The 24750-nt window shown below is 33.3% G+C and overlaps 1 protein-coding gene across 3 annotated transcripts in view; it reads right to left on the bottom strand.

Moving 5' to 3' along the window:
- Positions 1–24750, bottom strand: part of KrT95D (phosphofurin acidic cluster sorting protein KrT95D) — a 168716-nt gene that overhangs the window by 66053 nt on the left and 77913 nt on the right. For all 3 annotated transcript variants that reach the window (XM_065516007.1, XM_065516005.1, XM_065516006.1), the window contains exon 2: positions 2464–2967. In XM_065516007.1, the coding sequence (XP_065372079.1) occupies positions 2464–2967 (504 nt within the window). The remainder of the gene's footprint in view (positions 1–2463; positions 2968–24750) is intronic.

Raw genomic sequence — 24750 nt, 5'->3', positions numbered from 1 at the left:
TAAACTCCATTATTGAAATAAACATTTTGTATATTTTATAATTTAAATTATTTATAGACGGGGCATTTACGGTTATCTCGCCAACGGTATTTAGCGGTAACTGCAATTATTTCGACAACGGTGGTTGAAGTGAAAGAGTATTTAAAGGGTAACGGAAGCTGTCTTTATTTACTAAAGGTCAAGGTCAATCTAGAACTTACAATGGAATTTCAAAATTTCTAAAATATTGTATGCAGTTTCTTATTATATTTCCTATAATTGTGCCAAATATTAAATTGAATCTGTTACTGATTCACGAGGTATAAATATGAATTATAATCATATTCTTGAACTTTGGGAATAATTTGCTAGCTTAAAATTAGTTATTTGGAGAAACTTTAAATATGTATTATACATAGGATAAGTTGAAAATTTCGATATAAAGTTAAGTTTGGAAGGACCCAGGAAAACCCTGTTCGATATTTTCTATTTTTAAGCTATCCATGTGGAAATGTCTTGCAAAAAAAAATGAAAACTTTATTAGTTCCTTAAAAAACATTTTTTTAGCAAAGAGTAATACGGGGATTTCGAGCAAAAAAATTAAAATTTTCAAATTTAAAATAGATTATTTTTTAGGTGCAATTTTTAAATTTGAATTTTCGAAAGCATATATCTTGCTCACAATCATGTTTTTTTATAGGCTAATTGAGGGCTTTCATATTATTTCGAGTTGGGCCTTTAATATTTTAATTAATTTTGTTTAAACTTACATACTTGTATGTACAGTGAGCCTCAAAAGTGAGTAAACAGCAGCGAATTTTTTGATTTTTTAAGATCATGAAAATCATTATAGTCCGACTTTAATCTATATTTTTCACAACCAAAGATATTATTCAAGCCAATCTCTATCAAACCGAAACTTTAAAATTTTAATCATGGATAAATTTTAGAATTTTCATTATCTTAAAAAATATCCAATAATTTTTGGTGTATACTCACTTTTGCGGCTCACTGTATATCAGAACTATTCAGTTTGTATCCATTTTTTTAAATTTTTATTTTAAAATCTCAAAGGTAGCCTACGTTGAATGTTCCAAAATTAACTCCATAAAGTTCCTTAACATATATTGGAAAATTGGCAAAGTTGTAGCCCTTGTCATAAAGAACAAAAAGATTCCCGGGAAATTAAATTTTGCATTCCCTGGAAATAAAATTATCCGGGAAACCCCAAACCCTAGTTTTGGGCCATAAACTATTAAATTATTATAAACTAAAGCATACTTTTAGGCAGCTTTAAACAAATTTATTTCAAATTTTTTAAAGTTTTTTGCGATTTTGATCTTGATGATGAAGTATTTTGATTTTATATGTTCACAATTTTTGTTGTTTATGACAAGGGCTTTAACTTTGCCTCAGAAAGTAAATCAAAATTGCGAACTGTTTGCAAGATATGAGCCTGAGGAAATGATCACTTTTTTGCAAAAATGACACCAAGGCCCCAAATCTTTGGGGGACCATAAAAAAAAGTGCATGACTTTGGGTAAAATAACAAGTAGAGTGCTATATTCGGCTGTGACAAATCTTATATAGCCTTCACCAAATCATACTTCAAAATAAAAATTTTAAATATTTTTATGTAAACAAAATTTATTTATTTTTCCAGTAGTTTTTTTCATTTTTTGAAAAAAATATTTTTTCGAATTATTTAAAATTTTTTTTTAAATTTTCAATTTTTTTTTTAAATTTTCAATTTTTTTATTTAAATTTTAAAAAATTGTTTTGTTTATTAAATTTTTGTTTTTTGTGAAAAAAAAATTCGGGTTAAAAATTTTTTTTCCGATTTTGACCAATTGTAGGTTCAACTTACAATGGTCTTATATACGTCATTGCAAATTCCATGACTCAAAAAATTTCACACAGTGTAAATCATTCGGTGACGGTTGTACAATGGTTAAAGTTGCGTTTAGCTCAAGTGGAACCATAAAGATATGCACATTTTTCATATTTTGGTTTACAAATAGAACTGACAGTAATCAAATGAAATGAAAAGAATCTTATATGAACAACGCTTGAGCATCAAGTACTTTACTCAATGATCCCAACATTAAAATCGGATATGAGAAATCCGAAAAGTGTGGTTTTATGTCCGCTTTGGAATGGATTATTCTCCCAATAGTACCAATAATCTGTATTTTTTAATAAAAAGAACGAAAAGAATGTGACCTTATAATTTTGATTTATTGTTGTATACCATTAATGTGTTATAAAATTAGACAGTTATTTGAAATATACTAATTTCACCCACCCTCGTATCAACCATAATTTTCCTAGTAAATTAGTGCACAACTATGAATATGAACATGTTTCGAGGAGAATGCATCATAAACAATGATGACATTAACATGTTGTTAATAAAAGCAACTATGTATTAATTGTGGTGATAAAGCTTATGTGTAAAATAAATAAATTAGCATTTATACGCACCTATTGCCATCACGTTTTATAAAATGCGGATACTGTAAACTAAAATTCAAATCCAATTCTGTTTCGGCCAATGGCACACCACCACCTGACATCATCATACCCGTTGTGCCAATACCAGAATTGCCAATATTACCGGGTGTACCCAACATTGATGTTGTTTGCTGGGCATTACCACCACTGCCAATGACTCCACAACTTGATTGGCTACTAGAGTTCATCATTCTATCGTTGACATTAGCTGAATTGCCTTGTTGCATGATGTTCAGACCGCTGTTGATGCCTAAATTGCCCGTACCACCACCACCAGTACCAGTCATGCCACTGAGCGATGATGTTGTATTTGATGTCGTGCCTAGTTGCAATAGACTGGCGCCATGTATTGGTATTTCATGTGAACGCAATGTACGTTTGGAACTTTGCATTTTAACCGCCAACGAAAGGGATGTTAAGTCACCGGGTAATGGTGTCAATATTGTGAGACGTGTTATGGTGAGGGAGCATAGTCTGGAAAGGAAAAGAAAGTACAAAATTAAAAAAATTAGCAAACGTTAATTGTTAAAATTCGTATAAAAAATACATATGGGCATTAGAGTGACAATCAGTTGTATGGAAACAAATTTTTGTTAAAATTTTGAAGAGTGCCGGGTGGAATATTGTGACACTAGGCCTAAAAGTTAAATGCTGAAAATTTGAGCCAAATCAGACAACGATTTCCGGACGCGCATCGAGGTCAAAGTTCAGATATATGCAAAATTTTACTATTTATATGGAATAAATAGGTGAAACTCGTTAACTTTCTGCATTGTTTTCTAGAAATATGTAGATTTATTTATATTAATGAATATTACATTTAAAATTAAATTAACCCTGTACCTCCTTTGTGTCAAAATGACCCAAAAACTTATTATCGTCAAAATTCGGAAAAAAAAATTTTCAGGTTTTGTAAAAATTTTGCTACTAAATAAATACGTTTGCAATTGAATGCAAAATAATCGAAATGTGTACGTAATTATCGTTGTAATGAGATATACATAAATGACAAAATTTGGTTAAAAAATGTTAAAGTTATTACAAATTCGCCAGACCATTAACGTGTTTCAGGCCACTTGAATAAAAAATTGAGGAAAAAAAATGAATATATTTTGAGAAAAATTAAAATAAAATCTATTTTTTTTAAATATAACCGTATTGACTTGTGTATGAATTTTTGTCTTCGTAGGATACCGTTAACCTATTCGCAGGTATGGGCAAAAAAAATATTTCTCCATTTTCAAATTTTTAAAAATTTTATAAACAAATTTCAGAATTTTTTGATCATCACATTGGGATTTATTGAGATCATAATAGGGAATAAAAATATGAAAAAATTATGTCAATACCTCTTACAGTTTTTCCGTACCTGCGATTTTAATTTTGCTATTTTCAAGAAAAAACATATTTTGGCGAATGAGCACAATTTCCTTACTGTTATAAATTTTGAATAAAAACTATTCATAATATTATAGTCCTGGTAATTTTAAATATGGTCTGAAAGTTTTACTAAAATCGGAAAATGTTAACCTTTAAATCGTGGAGTTCAAAGGTAAAATTTTTCAATATTTGGATTTTCTAAAAGATAGCGAAATGTTATATATTTTTGGGCGGATTTTAATGGAACTCGAGGAAAATATATACTGGGGTCTAACATTTACAACAACAGTGCACAAATGGATTTTAACCTTTAAGAGCACTTGGGGTCAAAATGTCTGTGTTTTTCGTGATTTTAAAAGTTGAGGGTCATTTGGACCCCAAGTGCTGCTAAGGGTTAATTTCCATTTTTGTGCTGTTATGCGAACCGATCCTCACAAGAGTAGGTTGGTCCAATTTCATCACGATATTAATTATTGTAAGGCAATTATGAATTTTCTGAGGGGACCTCGTATAGGGATTAAAGACAAATGTTGCCCGATTCTCAAATACTTAACAGTAATATTTCGGAGTACTTAGATCTTATTTGTGCAAAATTCTTTGAGAATTGCTGCATAATCAAAATATGGGTGCTTGGTGAACACCTTATCAACAAAGAATATTTGAGCCAGCTGGTTACTTTCGTTTGGGCCTATCGTGTTTTCAAGAGACAACCAGACGGACGAATATAGCTAGATCGTCTTAGAATCTTATGAGGACCCAGAATATATAAACTTCTGTGGATCTGCTATCTATATATTGATGTGTTTCAAACGGAATCCCAAAATCAATATAGCCCCCATGTTTTTTGATGGTGGGTATAAAAATTAAGGACATGAATTTCGTGATATCCTTCTTCAAAAAAATATTTTTTGGATACAGTAATACAATAGAATAAAAAATTTTCAAGCATTAATATAAGAATAGGTTTAACAAATTTTAAATTTATTTAAGTATTTCAAGAATATCCCTAAATTTCAATTATATAGAGATACAGTGACGGACAATACAATAGAATCACTACATATGAATTCGATTAAAGCGGTAAAACTACAAAATTTGATTTCAAAATTTAAAATTTGTTCATTATATATTAATGCTCATAACGTAAACAATAAATAGAAAAAAACTAAATAAAAAATAACACATTCTTATGTTAAAAACGATGTCAAATCTAAAAGACTAAATAAAATATGCGACATTCAAATAAAATCAATCAGTCTTGAAATGATTAAAAATAATAAATCATCATAAGAATTCGTTGTTTTCTTAATATTTTGTTGCATATCAATTATTTCTAATAACAGCATCAAATCCTTTGGGGATTAAATTTAACAAACTTTCGCATGTAGATCGGGAAATTGCATACCATATTTCCTGAAATTTCTGCCAAAGTTCTTCCTTGTTTTTCAATTTTTCAAGTCCGAGTTTGTCTTTTACTATTTTACGGCCATTCCATAACATGAATTTTGTTATATAAAAACCATTTTTTGGCAAGACCTGACGTGTGCTTTGGGTCATTATCTTGCTGGAAGAGCCATTTTAAGGGCATATTCCATTCTGCATGTGGCTTTATAACATTCTCCAAAATATTTACATACAAGTGCTTATCCATATTTTCTTTAATCCAATAAATTGGACCAACGCAATACCAAGAAAAGCATCCCCATATAATAATATTTCCCCAACCATGTTTAAACGTTTTTGGTTTTTGCCATTTGCCATTTGCCATGAAATATTGGTAGTGATTCTATTGTAATGTCCGTCACTGTATATGGATCCATTCTGAATTCGATCAAAATTTTTCGTTTCGTTCCAATAATTATAAAGATTTCAGTTCATATTTAAGGCCTCATTCAATGTATATTTAGGTTTAAATATGCCTTTCATTCCAACATATTTCTTAAAGGCGCATTTGAATTTAAAATTCAATTACATTTAACAACGCCAAAATGTACTTGATATTGCTCTCTTACTTTTTAAATGTACTACATATTTCTTTTTAGATAAAAATTAATTTCTTCCAGCAAAAATCCTACACAAATCACTGGATGATGCTACAAATAGTACAATGAGGGCACAACAACGACAAAGACCTCACGAAATACTACATCTTACATTATATCAGCCCTATAAAAAGATGAATGTATGTCTGCTTTTTCGAACGAAAAAAAAAACAAGAAACGCTTAACATTCCAATTATGACACAATAAAATAAAAAAAATAAAAAATATTATTCATTGTAATTGGGCGTATATTAAGTTTTCTTGTTGTTGCTGTAGTAATATGATGATGTGTTTAGGAGTAGACATTTAAATTTCCTAAACCATGACAACAGCGTCTATAGCAGCACCAGTATAAGTGGAGGCAGTAACACCAACTACAATTACATCTCATTGAATTTGTATAGAATTATTTCAATATGCATTAATATTCTTTACGACATGGTTACTATACACATTCAGAACAATACAACAACTTGTGATAACAATTAATTGTAAGAAGTATGAAATAAAAAAACGATTTGGAACATTAATTGGTTTATTGTTGTAGATAAATGTAGTTTATGGGATCACATACATATATTTTTTTTATTGCCATAATAAAATTACAATTACAAGAAAATTTAATTGAATATCAGCTAGGGAAATTGATCGATGGTAATTATATGAAGATATGCAAGTTGCGCTATACTGAACACTGTTAGGGATCTAATATAGAAGGTCCTTAAATATGACTACATAAAATCTGACATCTAAGGAATTAGATCGAAAAAACCTTAACACACGTTTTCATTAAAACTTTTAACCCAAGAATCATAGACAACAACTAGATAGGTAACTGAGAGCCAAAAACCTAAGTCTGTTGTCAAAAACCTAATTAATGAGAATGTATTGCATGTATTTTGTTATTGTATCACCCGTATGTGTGAAAAGAGAGTAATTTTTCCATATATATTACTCTCTCCTTCCGTTCTATGTGTTTATTCTATGCCAAGAATTATTTGATTATTTTTTTTATCAAGTTACCTTTCTAAAGCTTGTCAGTTATTATGTTTAATGTCAATTATGTTTATTTGTTGTTAATCTGATTAAAATGAGTGACGAGGAAAAAGTGCGTACTAAAATTATTAAATATTTTCAACAAAGCCCAAATTGGTTCTACAAAAATCAAAGGTACAAAGGTTAGTAAACTAACCACCAAACCGCAAAGAGTTTAACAGTATCGGGAGAACTTGTCCGTTGATAGAAAACTTGGTTCATGTAGAATGGAATAAATAGAAAGCACACACATCCGGTAGGAAAGCAGTCCGGTTAGCTCAGTACTCGGACTATTTGGTACGAAAAGTTAAAGCCAATGCAGGTTTAAAAACATACAAGGCTCAAATAGTTCCTGACAGGAACTCTGCTAAAAATTTAGAGGCCAAAGACAGAGCACGGAAATTGAAGTCAAATTTTATACAAAAAATATACCTGCTGCATAATGGATTAGAAACATATTTTTATGTTTCTGATGCTCGAGGGAATGTTGTAGAAAAGATTAGGACCCAAAATCAGATAATTTTCCGAAACAGTTCTTGGCATGGCAAGCAATAGCAGTTGCGGCAAAATAATCCAAACATTTGTTACAAAGGGCACAATAAATACTGAAATTTACATCAAGGAATGTTTACAAAAGAGGATGCTTCCATTCATAAGAGTTCTTAATGTGTCCAATTATTTTTGACCTCATTCTCATCCTGTTACTTTGGTAAGCAAGGTCTTGAGTAGTACGATAACAATAATATGTGCAAATCCTTCAAACTGCCTGAAGCTAAGGCCAGTGGAGAGATATTGGGATCTTGTTAAAAGAGAATTGAAGAGCACAAAAAAGGTGTCCAAAAGTGTGATTGATTTTAAACAGAGATGGACTATCTGATCGAACAAAGTGACAGAAAGCTCAATAAAAACCTTAATGTAAAAACTTCATGCAATAATACGAAATTGATTCATATAATGTTTGAAGACTTTCACAGTTATAGTTCTTCAGATATTCAAAATTAAGGATTTACATTGTATGGGAGCTACCACGCCCACTAATAAAATCCCGCCCATTTTCAACCAAACTCCGTATAGTGATAAGAAATTAATTCGTACAAAGTTTAAACACTTTTACGATTATAATTCTTCAGATATTCAAAATTAAGGATTTACATTGTATGGGAGGTGCCATGCCCACTAATTTACTTTGCATGGTAGGGTCCACGTGTCCTGTTCTGATCCGTCCCATTTTTGTCATGCCCAATTTTCCAATTCCGCCCATTCCGCGCACAATGGTACCGAAGTAAATTCCGCGAGATAGAAGATATGTATGTTAAGATTTTTTCGATCTCAGTCCTTATGTTATAAAGTTTGCTTTGCAACAGAAGTACTTAGCTACTTGAATGTTTGAAGTTTATTTATTTTGTAAATTTGTCCCAATTTAGCTCCATGACATTATTCAAAAGCTGCAATGGATTGATATGGAAGAAATCAGGTCGACGTAATGGAAAAATATGTTAAATCCCTAATAATCTCCAGCTTCGGCATATTAAAAAATATTTGGCTATTGTCAAAGGAAAATTAAAACGGAGTGGTTCTACAGTTATCTATATATGTATATAAAAATTAAATGGTCCATGTATGTAATGTCATCACGTGGGAACGGCTGGAGCGATTTGAAAATTCTCGGAGCTCGGAAATTCTTTTTTTGTGAGTCCAGTCAATTGTAATAAAAAGAGCTCCCTAAAGTATGCAGTACAAATTTAGATATTTTATTTGCAAATAAATAAGATCAGGCTGGTGTGCGTGGGTTGGAGAAACTTGAAGAACTAACATTAGTAAATGCTACCGGGCGAAGCCGGGCGATCAACTAGTTGACAATAAAAAAGTGTTAGCGATTTGGAATATGCAAGTACGCAGCACAAATGGATCGGAATGTTGTGCAACAGTTAATGCGGTTCATCAAAACAAAACTAGGGATTTTAATAAGAGGCTCATTGTACATTTAAGTTTCTTAAGCATTTATAACTGAGTATTAATTTGTGGTTCAAAAGTATTCTATCGCTATTATTTTGACTTTTTGTTATGCGATATTATGCGAACAATGCTTTACTAGTGCCATACAAAATAATCGTTAATATAATACAGAATTTATTATTCTAAATATTCATTGAACATTTAAATAAATGTTTTAATTTAAAATTCCATTTTAAAATTTAATCCAATATAGTTGTTAGCTGTGTATAAATTGCAAATTCAATTTTATATCCTGTCTGGTGGTTATCTCCTCTCAATAGTTTATATTTTTCATTATTTTTTTTTTGCTCTCTCTCTCTCCTGTTTCATGTCAAGTTGCCACAATAACTCCGGGTGTGTCATCCGGTGTTGCTTTCATTGCTCATAAATTTAATCAAACACTTCAATGGAATAGTTTTACTTCTTGTGTTTTATGTTGTCTTGCTTGCCTCTTGTGTGTGTAGTCAGTTAGTTACTCGTACGATTATGTTGCAAGTATGTCTGTCTGTTTATAGGATGGACGTCGGTCGTTTCTTGTTGGTTTTATTTTATAAGGTTGTTGCTCTATCTTGTGCTTCTTCTGCTCTCACCGGAAATCTTAATATCATTGAAGATATTTATATATATATTTTTGTTAACTTTTATGCGATGATACCCAACTGAGATTAGTTCAATTACGTTTGGTAACCAGTTGTATAAAATAGTAATAATAGTTATATGCAAGTATCTTAAATTGGTATCTTGGGTATCTGTATAAATTTAAATATGTACTTATTTAAACAATTTTTGGTTTAATAATATCAATTTGCTGGTTTTGGTAATAAATAATTTTGATTTAACATTTTTTAGATATTTACTCGGTTTTTGGCCTTAATTTTTCCTAAATAAAGAGTTTGTTAATGAAAAATTGTATGATTAAAAGTTGGACTCTAATGGGCCACACTCCTGGATAGTTTTAAAACTTTTTACATTGTATATTTATTTTAAAACGAATAATTTTTTATTTATAAATAAAACTGCTTATTTTGTGGTAAAAATAATTTTCCCGATTTTGACCTATTGTAGGTCCGACAAAATTTGGCCTTATATTGCAAATGTCTTTGAAATATCTATTATTGGATGACTTAGTAAACCAGATCAAAAATAGGTCAAAATCTAGGTTGTCCTGGGATTTTCCTTATATCTCAGCCATTTGTGGGCCGATTGTCTCGATTTTAAATAGCAACCGAATTCCCGATATATTGATGTATGAATCATGTATATAAGTTATTTGGGGGCTATGGAAAGTTTCAACATACAGACAGACATGGCTATATCGACTTCGCTATCTATAACGATCCAGAATATGTAGAAATTACCAACGGAATGATAAACTTATATATACCCTTGCCACTCATGGTGAAGAGTATACTTAAATTATCGGAGAGCAAAGGTTTCTGTAGGAAAACTAAAGGTCTTGAGATCCAGAGTATACTCTGGATGTCTTTATACACATTTTCTGTGGCATACAAAGAAAATCTTACCAAAGTGTATTTGAAATTCGTCATGGCCACTTAAAAACTAATAATTCGTTTACAACTAAATAATTAATTTTCAAGTTAATTATTTCCATACATCATAAAATGTGAATTACTTCTCTTTTATTTTGTAAATTATACATGTGTCATAAATGTGAACTACATTAAATTAAATAAACTTATTTTCGACTCATAAAAGAAGTTAATGTCTGTCTGTAAAGACAAACAAAACGAAAAACCATACAACAATATTTTATTATTGTAAAATACATAATTTTTAAACGTGCTTCACGAAAAAAAAAAAAAAAAAACACACATCCACAGAAAAATAATAATAAAATAAATATAAAACATTTTCGTTGTGATATATTTTTATTGTTTACAATAAACAATAGGTTCAATGAACTAAATGAGAATGCAATTATTATTATTGTTGTTTTTCATCTTCTTATTATTAATAAAGTATATTTTAAATTCGAGTGTGTGTATGATTTTATTATTTAATTAAATACAATAAAATAACATATCATGACAAATATAAGGGTGTGAAGTTAAATTCGTAAGTTAAATACGTCCCACATATATGTTAACTACTTAACATAGCACTGTTAAATAAAGTAAATTTGAAAAACATATTTTTTTTTGGCAAAAACACAATAAAATTAATTATTTTTATTCACCAATTAAAGAAAATACCTTAAATTTAAACTTTTAGTTAAAAAATAAAAAAAACGTCTTCATATTAAGATTAAAATTACAGTTTGAATATGTAGTATTCAAGTTCATTGGCGGGCCACTAAGGGCAGACCTGAATGGGGTTTGGATATGGTGGGTGAAAGCTGGGAGTTAGTAGATATCAAAACTGTATAGGGTATACCCAGTTGTTTCTCAGGGAGGGCGCTACTAGGGGCGGAATTTGTTCGATTACTTTGTTTACATTAAAGCGTTATAGGGGCCATTTAGGACAGACCTGAATGGGGTTTTGAGATACCGGATGAAAGCTGGGAGAGAGTAGATGTCAAAATTATATAGGGCATATCCACTTCTTTCTCAGGAAGGGCGCTACGAGGGGTGCAATTTGTTCCAAAATTGTTGTAATGTTAAAAGTGTTATAGGGGCCATTTAGGACAGACCTGAATGGGGTTTGGACATGGTGGGTGAAAGCTGGGTGGGAGTAGATATCAAAACTATATAGGGTATACCCAGTTGTTTCTCAGGGAGGGCGCTACGGGGGGTGGAATTTGTTCCAAAATTGTTGTAATGTTAAAAGTGTTATAGGGGCCATTTAGGACAGACCTGAATGGGGTTCCAACATGGTGGGTGAAAGCTGGGAGGGAGTAGATGTCAAAACTATATACGGTATACCCAGTTGTTTCTCAGGGAGGGCGCTACGATGGGTGGACTTTGTTCAATTACTTTTTTAACATTTATGTTCAAAGTGTGATAGGGGCCATTTAGGACAGACCTGAATGGGGTTTGGATATGGTGGGTGAAAGCTGGGAGGGAGTAGATATCAAAACTATATAGGGTATATCCAGTTGTTTCTCAGGGAGGGCGCTACGATGGGTGGACTTTGTTCAATTATTTTTTAACATTTATGTTCAAAGTGTGATAGGGGCCATTTAGGACAGACCTGAATGGGGTTTGGACATGGTGGGTGAAAGCTGGGAGGGAGTAGATATCAAAACTATATAGGGTATATCCAGTTGTTTCTCAGGGAGGGCGCTACGATGAGTGGACTTTGTTCAATTACTTTTTTAATATTTATGTTCAAAGTGTTATAGGGGCCATTTAGGACAGACCTGAATGGGGTTTGGACATGGTGGGTGAAAGCTGGGAGGGAGTAGATGTCAAAACTATATAGGGTATACCCAGTTGTTTCTCAGGGAGGGCGCTACGATGAGTGGACTTTGTTCAATTACTTTTTTAATATTTATGTTCAAAGTGTTATAGGGGCCATTTAGGACAGACCTGAATGGGGTTTCAACATGGTGGGTGAAAGCTGGGAGGGAGTAGATATCAAAACTATATAGGGTATACCCAGTTGTTTCTCAGGGAAGGCGCTACTAGGGGCGGAATTTGTTCGATTACTTTGTTTACATTAATGTTCAAAGCGTTATAGGGGCCATTTAGGACAGACCTGAATGGGGTTTTGAGATACCGGGTGAAAGCTGGGAGAGAGTAGATGTCAAAATTATATAGGGCATATCCAGTTCTTTCTCAGGAAGGGCGCTACGAGGGGTGCAATTTGTTCCAAAATTGTTGTAATTTTAAAAGTGTTATAGGGGCCATTTAGGACAGACCTGAATGGGGTTTGGACATGGTGGGTGAAAGCTGGGAGGGAGTAATTATCAAAACTATATAGGGTATACCCAGTTGTTTCTCAGAGAGGGCGCTACGAGGGGTGGAATTTGTTCCAAAATTGTTGTAATGTTAAAAGTGTGATAGGGGCCATTTAGGACAGACCTGAATGGGGTTTGGACATGGTGGGTGAAAGCTGGGAGGGAGTAGATATCAAAACTATATAGGGTATATCCAGTTGTTTCTCAGGGAGGGCGCTACGATGGGTGGACTCTGTTCAATTACTTTTTTTAACATTTATGTTCAAAGTGTTATAGGGGCCATTTAGGACAGACCTGAATGAGGTTTGGATATGGTGGGTGAAAGCTGGGAGGGAGTAGATGTCAAAACTATATAGGGTATACCCAGTTGTTTCTCAGGGAGGGCGCTACGATGAGTGGACTTTGTTCAATTACTTTTTTAATATTTATGTTCAAAGTGTTATAGGGGCCATTTAGGACAGACCTGAATGGGGTTTGGACATGGTGGGTGAAAGCTGGGAGGGAGTAGATGTCAAAACTATATAGGGTATACCCAGTTGTTTCTCAGGGAGGGCGCTACGATGAGTGGACTTTGTTCAATTACTTTTTTAATATTTATGTTCAAAGTGTTATAGGGGCCATTTAGGACAGACCTGAATGGGGTTTCAACATGGTGGGTGAAAGCTGGGAGGGAGTAGATATCAAAACTATATAGGGTATACCCAGTTGTTTCTCAGGGAAGGCGCTACTAGGGGCGGAATTTGTTCGATTACTTTGTTTACATTAATGTTCAAAGCGTTATAGGGGCCATTTAGGACAGACCTGAATGGGGTTTTGAGATACCGGGTGAAAGCTGGGAGAGAGTAGATGTCAAAATTATATAGGGCATATCCAGTTCTTTCTCAGGAAGGGCGCTACGAGGGGTGCAATTTGTTCCAAAATTGTTGTAATTTTAAAAGTGTTATAGGGGCCATTTAGGACAGACCTGAATGGGGTTTGGACATGGTGGGTGAAAGCTGGGAGGGAGTAATTATCAAAACTATATAGGGTATACCCAGTTGTTTCTCAGAGAGGGCGCTACGAGGGGTGGAATTTGTTCCAAAATTGTTGTAATGTTAAAAGTGTTATATGGGGCATTTAGGACAGACCTGAATGGGGTTTCAACATGGTGGGTGAAAGCTGGGAGGGAGTAGATGTCAAAACTATATAGGGTATACCCAGTTGTTTCTCAGGGAGGGCGCTACGATGAGTGGACTTTGTTCAATTACTTTTTTAATATTTATGTTCAAAGTGTTATAGGGGCCATTTAGGACAGACCTGAATGGGGTTTGGACATGGTGGGTGAAAGCTGGGAGGGAGTAGATGTCAAAACTATATAGGGTATACCCTGTTGTTTCTCAGGGAGGGCGCTACGAGGGGTGGATTTTGTTCAATTACTTTTTTAACATTTATGTTCAAAGTGTTATAGGGGCCATTTAGGACAGACCTGAATGGGGTTCCAACATGGTGGGTGAAAGCTGGGAGGGAGTAGATGTCAAAACTATATAGGGTATACCCATTTGTTTCTCAGGGAGGGCGCTACGAGGGGTGGACTTTGTTCAATTACTTTTTTAACATTTATGTTCAAAGTATGATAGGGGCCATTTAGGACAGACCTGAATGAGGTTTGGATATGGTGGGTGAAAGCTGGGAGGGAGTAGATGTCAAAACTATATAGGGTATACCCAGTTGTTTCTCAGGGAGGGCGCTACGAGGGGTGGATTTTGTTGAATTACTTTTTTAACAATTATGTTCAAAGTGTTGTAGGGGCCATTTAGGACAGACCTGAATGAGGTTTGGATATGGTGGGTGAAAGCTGGGAGGGAGTAGATATTAAAACTATATAGGGTATACCCAGTTGTTTCTCAGGGAGGGCGCTACGAGGGGTGGATTTTGTTGAATTACTTTTTTAATATTTATGTTCAAAGTGTGATAGGGGCCATTTAGGACAGACCTGAATGGGGTTTCAACATGGTGGGTAAAAGCTGGGAGGGAGTAGATATCAAAACTATATAGGGTATACCCAGTTGTTTCTCAGGGAGGGCGCTACGATGAGTGGACTTTGTTCAATTACTTTTTTAACATTTATGTTCAAAGTGTTATAGGGGCCATTTAGGACAGACCTGAATGAGGTTTGGACATGGTGGATGAAAGCTGGGAGGGAGTAGATATCAAAACTATATAGGGTATATCCAGTTGTTTCTCAGGGAGGGCGCTACGATGGGTGGACTTTGTTCAATTACTTTTTTTAACATTTATGTTCAAAGTGTTATAGGGGCCATTTAGGACAGACCTGAATGAGGTTTGGATATGGTGGGTGAAAGCTGGGAGGGAGTAGATGTCAAAACTATATAGGGTATACCCAGTTGTTTCTCAGGGAGGGCGCTACGATGGGTGGACTTTGTTCAATTACTTTTTTAACATTTATGTTCAAAGTGTGATAGGGGCCATTTAGGACAGACCTGAATGGGGTTTGGACATGGTGGGTAAAAGCTGGGAGGGAGTAGATACCAAAACTATATAGGGTATACCCAGTTGTTTCTCAGGGAGGGCGCTACGATGAGTGGACTTTGTTCAATTACTTTTTTAACATTTATGTTCAAAGTATGATAGGGGCCATTTAGGACAGACCTGAATGGGGTTTGGACATGGTGGGTGAAAGCTGGGAGGGAGTAGATATTAAAACTATATAGGGTATACCCAGTTGTTTCTCAGGGAGGGCGCTACGAGGGGTGGATTTTGTTCAAATACTTTTTTGAAGAATTTTTGTGTAGAAATACGTAAACATGTACGTATTTATTTTTGCTTACACTATAAAAAATGGAATTGTACCAAATTGCAGACTATTTTTATTTTTGTTATTGTATATTTAATACTTTTTGAACAATCTAAAAGGCCGACTTTTTTCGACTGGAAATCGCCAAATACAAAAAATATTTAATTAAAACCATACTGCCCAGCAAAAACTTCGCTTACAAAGGCTACAATGTCTTTTTTAATAACTTACTTTTTAAGTAGTAAAGTCTAAAAAAAACAAAATAAACAAACAAAACAAAACAACTGTTACTTTTTTCAATTTGCCCATTTTTTTTATTGCATGTTTATTTTTAGAAAAACAGAAAAGAATATTGCATTACTGTGTGAAAACCATTATTTGATGTACAATGAAATAACTAAGCACTGGTGTAGTGAGCACAACGGCAGACTACCAAACAGAATGTTGCAGGTTCGAATCGGGTCTGCGACTTATTATTTTTTTATTTTTATTTTTTTGTGTAAATAAAAATTCTATAAATAACTCTACTAACAAAACAACTGATTTCTGGCCAAAATATAAAGGATTACTTTTGGGACATCGCGAACAAAAATAATGACTTCTTACAGTAGAAAAATAAGTAGTTGAATCGTCAAATTCCCCTTATTTTTCGGCTTATTTGTAAGAGAAGTTTTTGCTAGGATATTTTGGACGGAAATAAGTTGTTTTGTTAGTAGAGTTATTTATAGAATTTTGTATTTGCAAACAAAAAAAAAAAAATAAGTCGCAGCCAAGAGTCGAACCATCAATCATCCGTTTGCTAGTCTCTTGTTGTACTCACTACACCACTACTTAGTTATTTTATTGTGCGTCAAATAATGGTTTTCACACAGTAATGCAATATTCTTTTCTGTTCTTCTAAAAATAAACATGCAATAAAAAAAATGGGCAAATTGAAAAAAAGTAACAGTTTTTTTGTTTTGTTTGTTTATTTTATAGTAAAGTCTAAAAAACAAAAACAGTATACTTAAAAAGTAAGTTATTAAAAAAGAAATTATTTGTAGCTTTGTAAGCGAAGTTTTTGCTGGGTAGTTTGAGAAATTCAGCAAAAACTTCGCTTACAAAGCTACAAATAACAAAATAAACAAACAAAACAAATAATCAGTTACCATTTTGGAACAAATTCCACCCCTCGTAGCGCCCTCCCTGAGAAACAACTGGGTATACCCTATATAGTTTTAATATCTACTCCCTCCCAACTTTCACCCACCATGTCCAAACCCCTTTCAGGTCTGTCCTAAATGGCCCCTATAACACTTTGAACATAAATGTTAAAAAAGAAATTGAACAAAGTCCACCCATCGTAGCGCCCTCCCTGAGAAACAACTGGGTATACCCTATATAGTTTTGACATCTATTCCCTCCCAGCTTTCACCCACCATGTTGAAACCCCATTCAGGTCTGTCCTAAATAGCCCCTATGACACTTTGAACATAAATGTTAAAACCATTTTGGAACAAATTCCACCCCTCGTAGCGCCCTCCCTGAGAAACAACTGGGTATACCCTATATAGTTTTAATATCTACTCCCTCCCAGCTTTCACCCACCATATCCAAACCTCATTCAGGTCTGTCCTAAATGGCCCCTATAACACTTTGAACATAAATGTTAAAAAAGTAATTCAACAAAATCCACCCCTCGTAGCGCCCTCCCTGAGAAACAACTGGGTATACCCTATATAGTTTTGGTATCTACTCCCTCCCAGCTTTTACCCACCATGTCCAAACCCCATTCAGGTCTGTCCTAAATGGCCCCTATCACACTTTGAACATAAATGTTAAAAAAGTAATTGAACAAAGTCCACCCATCGTAGCGCCCTCCCTGAGAAACAACTGGGTATACCCTATATAGTTTTGATATCTACTCCCTCCCAGCTTTCACCCACCATATCCAAACCTCATTTAGGTCTGTCCTAAATGGCACCTATAACACTTTGAACATAAATGTTAAAAAAAGTAATTGAACAAAGTCCACCCATCGTAGCGCCCTCCCTGAGAAACAACTGGATATACCCTATATAGTTTTGATATCTACTCCTTCAGGTCTGTCATAAATGGCCCCTATAACACTTTGAACATAAATGTTAAAAAAGTAATTGAACAAAGTCCACTCATCGTAGCGCCCTCCCTGAGAAACAACTGGGTACACCCTATATAGTTTTGAAATCTACTCCCTCCCAGCTTTCACCCACCATGTCCAAACCTCATTCAGGTCTGTCCTAAATGGCCCCTATGACACTTTGAACATAAATGTTAAAACCAATTTGGAACAAAGTCCACCCCTCGTAGCGCCCTCCCTGAGAAACAACTGGGTATACCCTATATAGTTTTGATATCTACTCCCTCCCAGCTTTCACCCACCATGTCCAAACCCCATTCAGGTCTGTCCTAAATAGCCCCTATCACACTTTGAACATAAATGTTAAAAAAGTAATTCAACAAAATCCACCCCTCGTAGCGCCCTCCCTGAGAAACAACTGGGTATACCCTATATAGTTTTGATATCTACTCCCTCCCAGCATTCACCCACCATGTTGAAACCCCATTCAGGTCTGTCCTAAATGGCCCCTATAACACTTTGAACATAAATGTTAAAAAAGTAATTGAACAAAGTCCACTCATCGTAGCGCCCTCCCTGAGAAACAACTGGGTATACCCTATATAGTTTTGACATCTACTCCCTCCCAGCTTTTACCCACCATGTTGAAACCCCATTCAGGTCTGTCCTAAATGGCCCCGATAACACTTTGAACATAAATGTTAAAAAAGTAATTGAACAAAGTCCACCCCTCGTAGCGCCCTCCCTGAGAAACAACTGGGTATACCCTATATAGTTTTGACATCTACGCCCTCCCAGCTTTCACCCACTATGTCCAAACCCCATTCAGGTCTGTCCTAAATGGCCCCTATCACACTTTGAACATAAATGTTAAAAAAGTAATTGAACAAAGTCCACCCCTCGTAGCGCCCTCCCTGAGAAACAACTGGGTATACCCTATATAGTTTTGTCATCTACTCCCTCCCAGCTTTCACCCACCATGTTGAAACCCCATTCAGGTCTGTCCTAAATGGCCCCTATAACACTTTTAACATTACAACAAATTCCACCCCCCGTAGCGCCCTCCCTGAGAAACAAATGGGTATACCCTATATAGTTTTGATATCTACTCCCTCCCAGCTTTTACCCACCATGTCCAAACCCCATTCAGGTCTGTCCTAAATAGCCCCTATGACACTTTGAACATAAATGTTAAAACCATTTTGGAACAAATTCCACCCCTCGTAGCGCCCTCCCTGAGAAACAACTGGGTATACCCTATATAGTTTTAATATCTACTCCCTCCCAGCTTTCACCCACCATATCCAAACCCCATTCAGGTCTGTCCTAAATGGCCCCTATAACACTTTTAACATTACAACAATTTTGGAACAAATTGCACCCCTCGTAGCGCCCTTCCTGAGAAAGAAGTGGATATGCCCTATATAATTTTGACATCTACTCTCTCCCAGCTTTCACCCGGTATCTCAAAACCCCATTCAGGTCTGTCCTAAATGGCCCCTATAACGCTTTGAACATTAATGTAAACAAAGTAATCGAACAAATTCCGCCCCTAGTAGCGCCCTCCCTGAGAAACAACTGGGTATACCCTATACAGTTTTGATATCTACTCCCTCCCAGCTTTCACCCACCATATCCAAACCCCATTCAGGTCTGCCCTAAGTGGCCCGCCAATGAACTTGAATACTACATATTCAAACTGCAATTTTAATCTTAATATGAAGACGTTTTTTTTATTTTTTAACTAAAAGTTTAAATTTAAGGTATTTTCTTTAATTGGTGAATAAAAATAATTAATTTTATTATGTTTTTGCCAAAAAAAACTATGTTTTTCAAATTTACTTTATGTGCTATGTTAAGTAGTTAACATATATGTGGGACGTATTTAACTTACGAATTTAACTTCACACCCTTGACAAATATTATATATTTGTTTGGAAAACGTGTTCAATTGAATTGTTTTTCAATGGCGGCTGTTTAAAAAAACATTTTGTAATATTTATACTTGTGTAATAAAAATGTTTATTAGAATGATAATTGTGAACTGAAGCTGAAATTTTGATAAATTACAATTGATTGCATACATTTTTAGAAATATTTGATATTTTGTATCATTATTGTTTTGAATGTAAAATAAGTAGTGCATACTTTTAGGCATAATGGATAAATACTGAAGTCCTACAGGAACCATTTTTTTTTAAAGGCCGAAAACCTAATATTCAGCCATATAACTAAAATCTACCCGAATACTGGCCGATACCAAATTTATGACCTCGAATATTTGGTCGAACTCCACTAAATAATAAATTAGGCTGGCCCTTATTTATAAATTTTATAATTTTTGGATATTCGATGATCCCAATGTCTAAAGTATTGGCCATTGTTATTAGGTATGACCTTTCCCATCTTTCTGGCAACATATGGATTCCGAGCCGAAGGAACTGCTCATCTTTTGAGGCCAAGAACGAATCAAGCCAATTTCGGATACTCTATTCTGAGAGTACCAGAGAAAAAGGTTCTTTATCGATCGAAACAAATAGTAGTCGGAAGGGGCAAGGTTTGAACTATAAGGCGGGTAAAGTTCGGTAAAGGTTTTTTGTTATGGTCTGGCCAGATTTCAGCAGCTCGTAATAGATAGAACCCCTTTCAAATTATAGAAGTAAAGCTAAATTTCCCGCTTATGACGCCGTGTTGGTACAAAATTCGACATTTTGTTGTAGCAAATAATTTAATTGGAATTTTTGAGCCAATGCTCACAAATCAAATGTGAAATTTCTAGATGTGAAACGATTTTACTAAAATTTGCAGCATTTGATTTTTAGATGACGGAGAACTAGCGAGCATCGAAAATCGCAAAAGTGCGAAATTTTTAATCGAGATCTTGACAAAAATAGTTAAAAAATATATGTAGTCGTGGTTTTTATTGGCCATAAAAAGTTATTTGGGGGCTTCGGAAAGTTGACTTCAAAAGACACACGGACATTGCTATATCGACTCCGCTATCTATAAAGATCCATAATATATGGCAACTGGTTCCTTCCTCTAAATAGAGTCAACTCAAAATTTAAAAATTTTCAGTTGCGGCAAAAACTGTTTTTTGTTTACAATGACAGTTGAAGACGGAAAGTTGGCGAAAGAGTAGAGAAAATTATGTAAAATTTAAAAATTTTAAGTTGACTCTCTTTATGAAAATACAAACGGAATGACAAACTTATGTAAATAAATAGGGTATATGTATGTATATTAGAGTGACAATCAGTTGTATGGAAAAAATTTTTTGTTATAATTCTGAAGAGTGCCGGGTGGAATATTGTGACACTAGGCCTAAAAGTTAAGTGCTGAAAATTTGAGCCAAATCGGTCAAGGATTTCTGGACGCGCATCGAGGTCAAAGTTCAGATATATGCAAAATTTTACTATTTATATGGAATAAATAGGTGAAACTCGTTAAATTTCTGCATTGTTTTCTAGAAATGTATAGATTTATTTATATTAATGAATATTACATTAAAAAAAAATTTTTGGAAGTTAACCCTGCATCTCCTTTGGGTCAAAATGACCCAAAAACTGTATTATTGCCAAAATTCGGAAAAAATGCTAATTTTTCAGATATTTTAAAAAGTTTGCTACTAAATAAATACTTTTGCAATTGAATGCAAAAGAATCGAAATGTGTACGTAATTATCGTTGTAATGAGATATAAATGACAAAATTTGGTTAAATAATGTTAAAGTTATTACACATTCGCCAGACCATTAACGTGTTTCAGGACACTTCAACAAAAAATTTAGGAAAAAAAATTAACATATTTCGATAAAAATTAAAATAAAAGCTAATTTTTATTTAAAATATATCCGTATTTACTTGTGTATGAGTTTTTGTCTTCGTAGGATACAGTTAACCTATTCGCAGGTATGGCCAAAAAAAAATATTTTTTTTAACGGCAGTTTCAAATCTCCATTTTCAAATTTTTAAAAATTTTGTTAAACAAATTTCAGAATTTTTTGATCATCACATTGGGATTTATTGAGATCAAAATAGGGAATAAAAATATGAAAAAATTATGTCAATACCTCTTACAGTTTTTCCGTACCTGCGACTTAAATTTTGCGATTTTCAAGAAAAACTAATTTTTTGACCATATTTAGGCGAATGAGCCAAATTTCCTTAATGTTATAAATTTTAAGTAAAACTTATTCATAATATTATAATCCTGGTAATTTTAATTCTGGTCTGAAAGTTTTACTAAAATCGGAAAACGATAACCTTAAAATCGTGAAGGTCAAAGGTCAAATTTTTCAATATGTGGAATTTCTAATGAAAAGATAGCAAAATGTTATATATTTTTGGGCCGATTTTAATGAAACTTGAGGAAAGTATAACATAAGGTCCAGAATTTAAAATAACAGCACAAAAATAGAAAATTAACCCTTAGCAGCACTTGGGGTCCAAATTACCCTCAACTTTTAAAATCACGAAAAACACAGCCATTTTGACCCCAAGTGCTCTTAAAGTATTAAATTCATTTTTGCACCGTTATTGTAAATAATATACCCCAATGTATATTTTGCTCAATTTTCATTAAAATCGGCACAAAAATATATAACATTTCGCTATCTTTTCTTAGAAATTCCAAATATTGAAAAATTTGACCTTTGACCTTCACGATTTAATGTTATCGTTTTCCGATGTTAGTAAAACTTTCAGACCATATTTAAAATTATAAGGACTATAATATTATGAATAGGTTTTACTTAAAATTTATAACATTTAGGAAATTGCGCTCATTCGCCTAAATATGGACAAAAAATATTTTTTTCTTGAAAATCTCAAAATTTAAATCGCAGGTACAGAAAAACTGTAAGAGGTATTAACATAATTTTTTCATATTTTTGTTCCCTATTTTGATCTCAATAAATCCCAATATGATGATCAAAAAATTCTGAAATTTATTTAACAAAATTTTTCAAAATTTGAAAATGGAGATTTGAAACAGCCGTTAAAAAAATATTTTTTTTTGGCCATACCTGCGAATAGGTTAACGGTATCCTACGAAGACAAAAACTCATACACAAGTAAATACGGATATATTTTAAATAAAAATTTGCTTTTATTTTAATTTTTCTCGAAATATGTTAATTTTTTTCCTAAATTTTTTGTTCAAGTGGCCTGAAACACGTTAATGGTCTGCCGAATTTTTAATAACTTTAACATTTTTTAACCAAATTTTGTCATTTATATCTCATTACAACGATAATTACGTACACATTTCGATTCTTTTGCATTCAATTGCAAAAGTATTTATTTAGTAGCAAAATTTTTAAAATATCTGAAAAATTTGCATTTTTTCCGAATTTTGGCAATAATACAGTTTTTGGGTCATTTTGACCCAAAGGAGATGCAGGGTTAACTTCCAAAAATTTTTTTTTAATGTAATATTCATTAATATAAATAAATCTATACATTTCTAGAAAACAATGCAGAAATTTAACGAGTTTCACCTATTTATTCCATATAAATAGTAAAATTTTGCATATATCTGAACTTTGACCTCGATGCGCGTCCAGAAATCGTTGCCCGATTTGGCTCAAATTTTCAGCACTTAACATTTAGGCCTAGTGTCACAATATTCCACCCGGCACTCTTTGAAATCTAAAAAAAAAAAATCGGCTGTCACTCTAATGTATATACGTTTGTAATATTATTCTTTAGAAACACGTATAGGATTTTGATAATGCAAGGCTAATGAGAATGTAAATGCTTAATTATTGAATTGGATTGCAGTATATGTTATAAACAAGTCCAATACTAATAGAAAAATATCAATTGCAAGTCACGTGCAATTAGATTGAAAAGCTTTTTGTAATAACTCTAAAGGCCTACAATATTACCAATAATAAATTACACTATACAACAACATCAAATTTTTTCCAAATTACAAGGTCCGACCAATACATTTTGATAGAGGAGACAAAAAAAAAGACACGTGTATAGATCGGCATTTAAAAAAAATTAGCATGAAAAAAAATTGTTAAAATTCAACTAAAAATCACTAATATCTCTATTATTTTACCTTCGGTAGCAAATTTGAATAGGAAGTATTCATTCACCCTTATCTTGGTTGGCGTAAACGTCATACGCCTACGACAGTTTCGTACTCGATTAAAGAAACAGTTTGCATTTTATCTTTAATCTAGTACGAAACAGTCGTTGCTATCGAAAGTAAAATAATAGAGACATTAGTGATTTTTAATTAAATTTGAACTATTTTTTTTGTCATGCTAAATTTTTGTGGTACTTTAAAACAAAATTCTTAATAAATGCGAAATTAACCCTAGGCTCTCTTTTGTTGTGACTTATTTCTGACTATCTGGTTGAATTTTCCGCTTTGGTGTATTTAGGGACTTATAGTAAAATTTCACGGACAACATTTTTGCGGAACATTTTAACCCCTTAAATTCTGTTTTAATGGTGTTTGTTGCTCTTTTTTAAAAGAAGGACAAAAAAGACCCATGCCTTAAGGATTTAGAGGGTTAACATATTCTACAAAAATGTTCTCCGTAAAATTTTACATAAATTTGCTTAACACATTTTATACCTAAAATGTAAGGATCAATTAGTTTCTTATGCCGATTAACAATAAGAATGTGCCAGAGCACTGTGGTTCCAAATCAAAATCTAGGTGAAATTCAGATGTAAACTTTCAAAACGCCGATACACGTGTCTTTTTTTTTGGTATCCTCTATCAAAATTTATTGGTCGGATCTTGTTTTTTTTGTTTTGTGTTGTACAGTGTTATTCATCGTTTAGTAACTTTTCACTAATTTCAGCACTTAATAACTTATTGAAATGTTAATAAAACTGTGAATACATTCTGTCTGTAAAGTAATTGTAACATTTAAATTACAGCTTACATGCATCCACGATATTTCTGACATATAATGTCACACTTGTAATAGAATTTACTGCATGTGTTAGCAGAAAAAAAAATGCTTTAATTGGTGCAATTGTATTACAGCTAATTAATAGGTTGATAAGTTTTTATTATTTAATAA

The sequence above is a fragment of the Calliphora vicina genome, chromosome 1 (assembly GCF_958450345.1).
Source record: "Calliphora vicina chromosome 1, idCalVici1.1, whole genome shotgun sequence".
Lineage (NCBI taxonomy): Eukaryota > Metazoa > Arthropoda > Insecta > Diptera > Calliphoridae > Calliphora > Calliphora vicina.
This window is presented reverse-complemented; position numbering and strand designations above follow the sequence as displayed.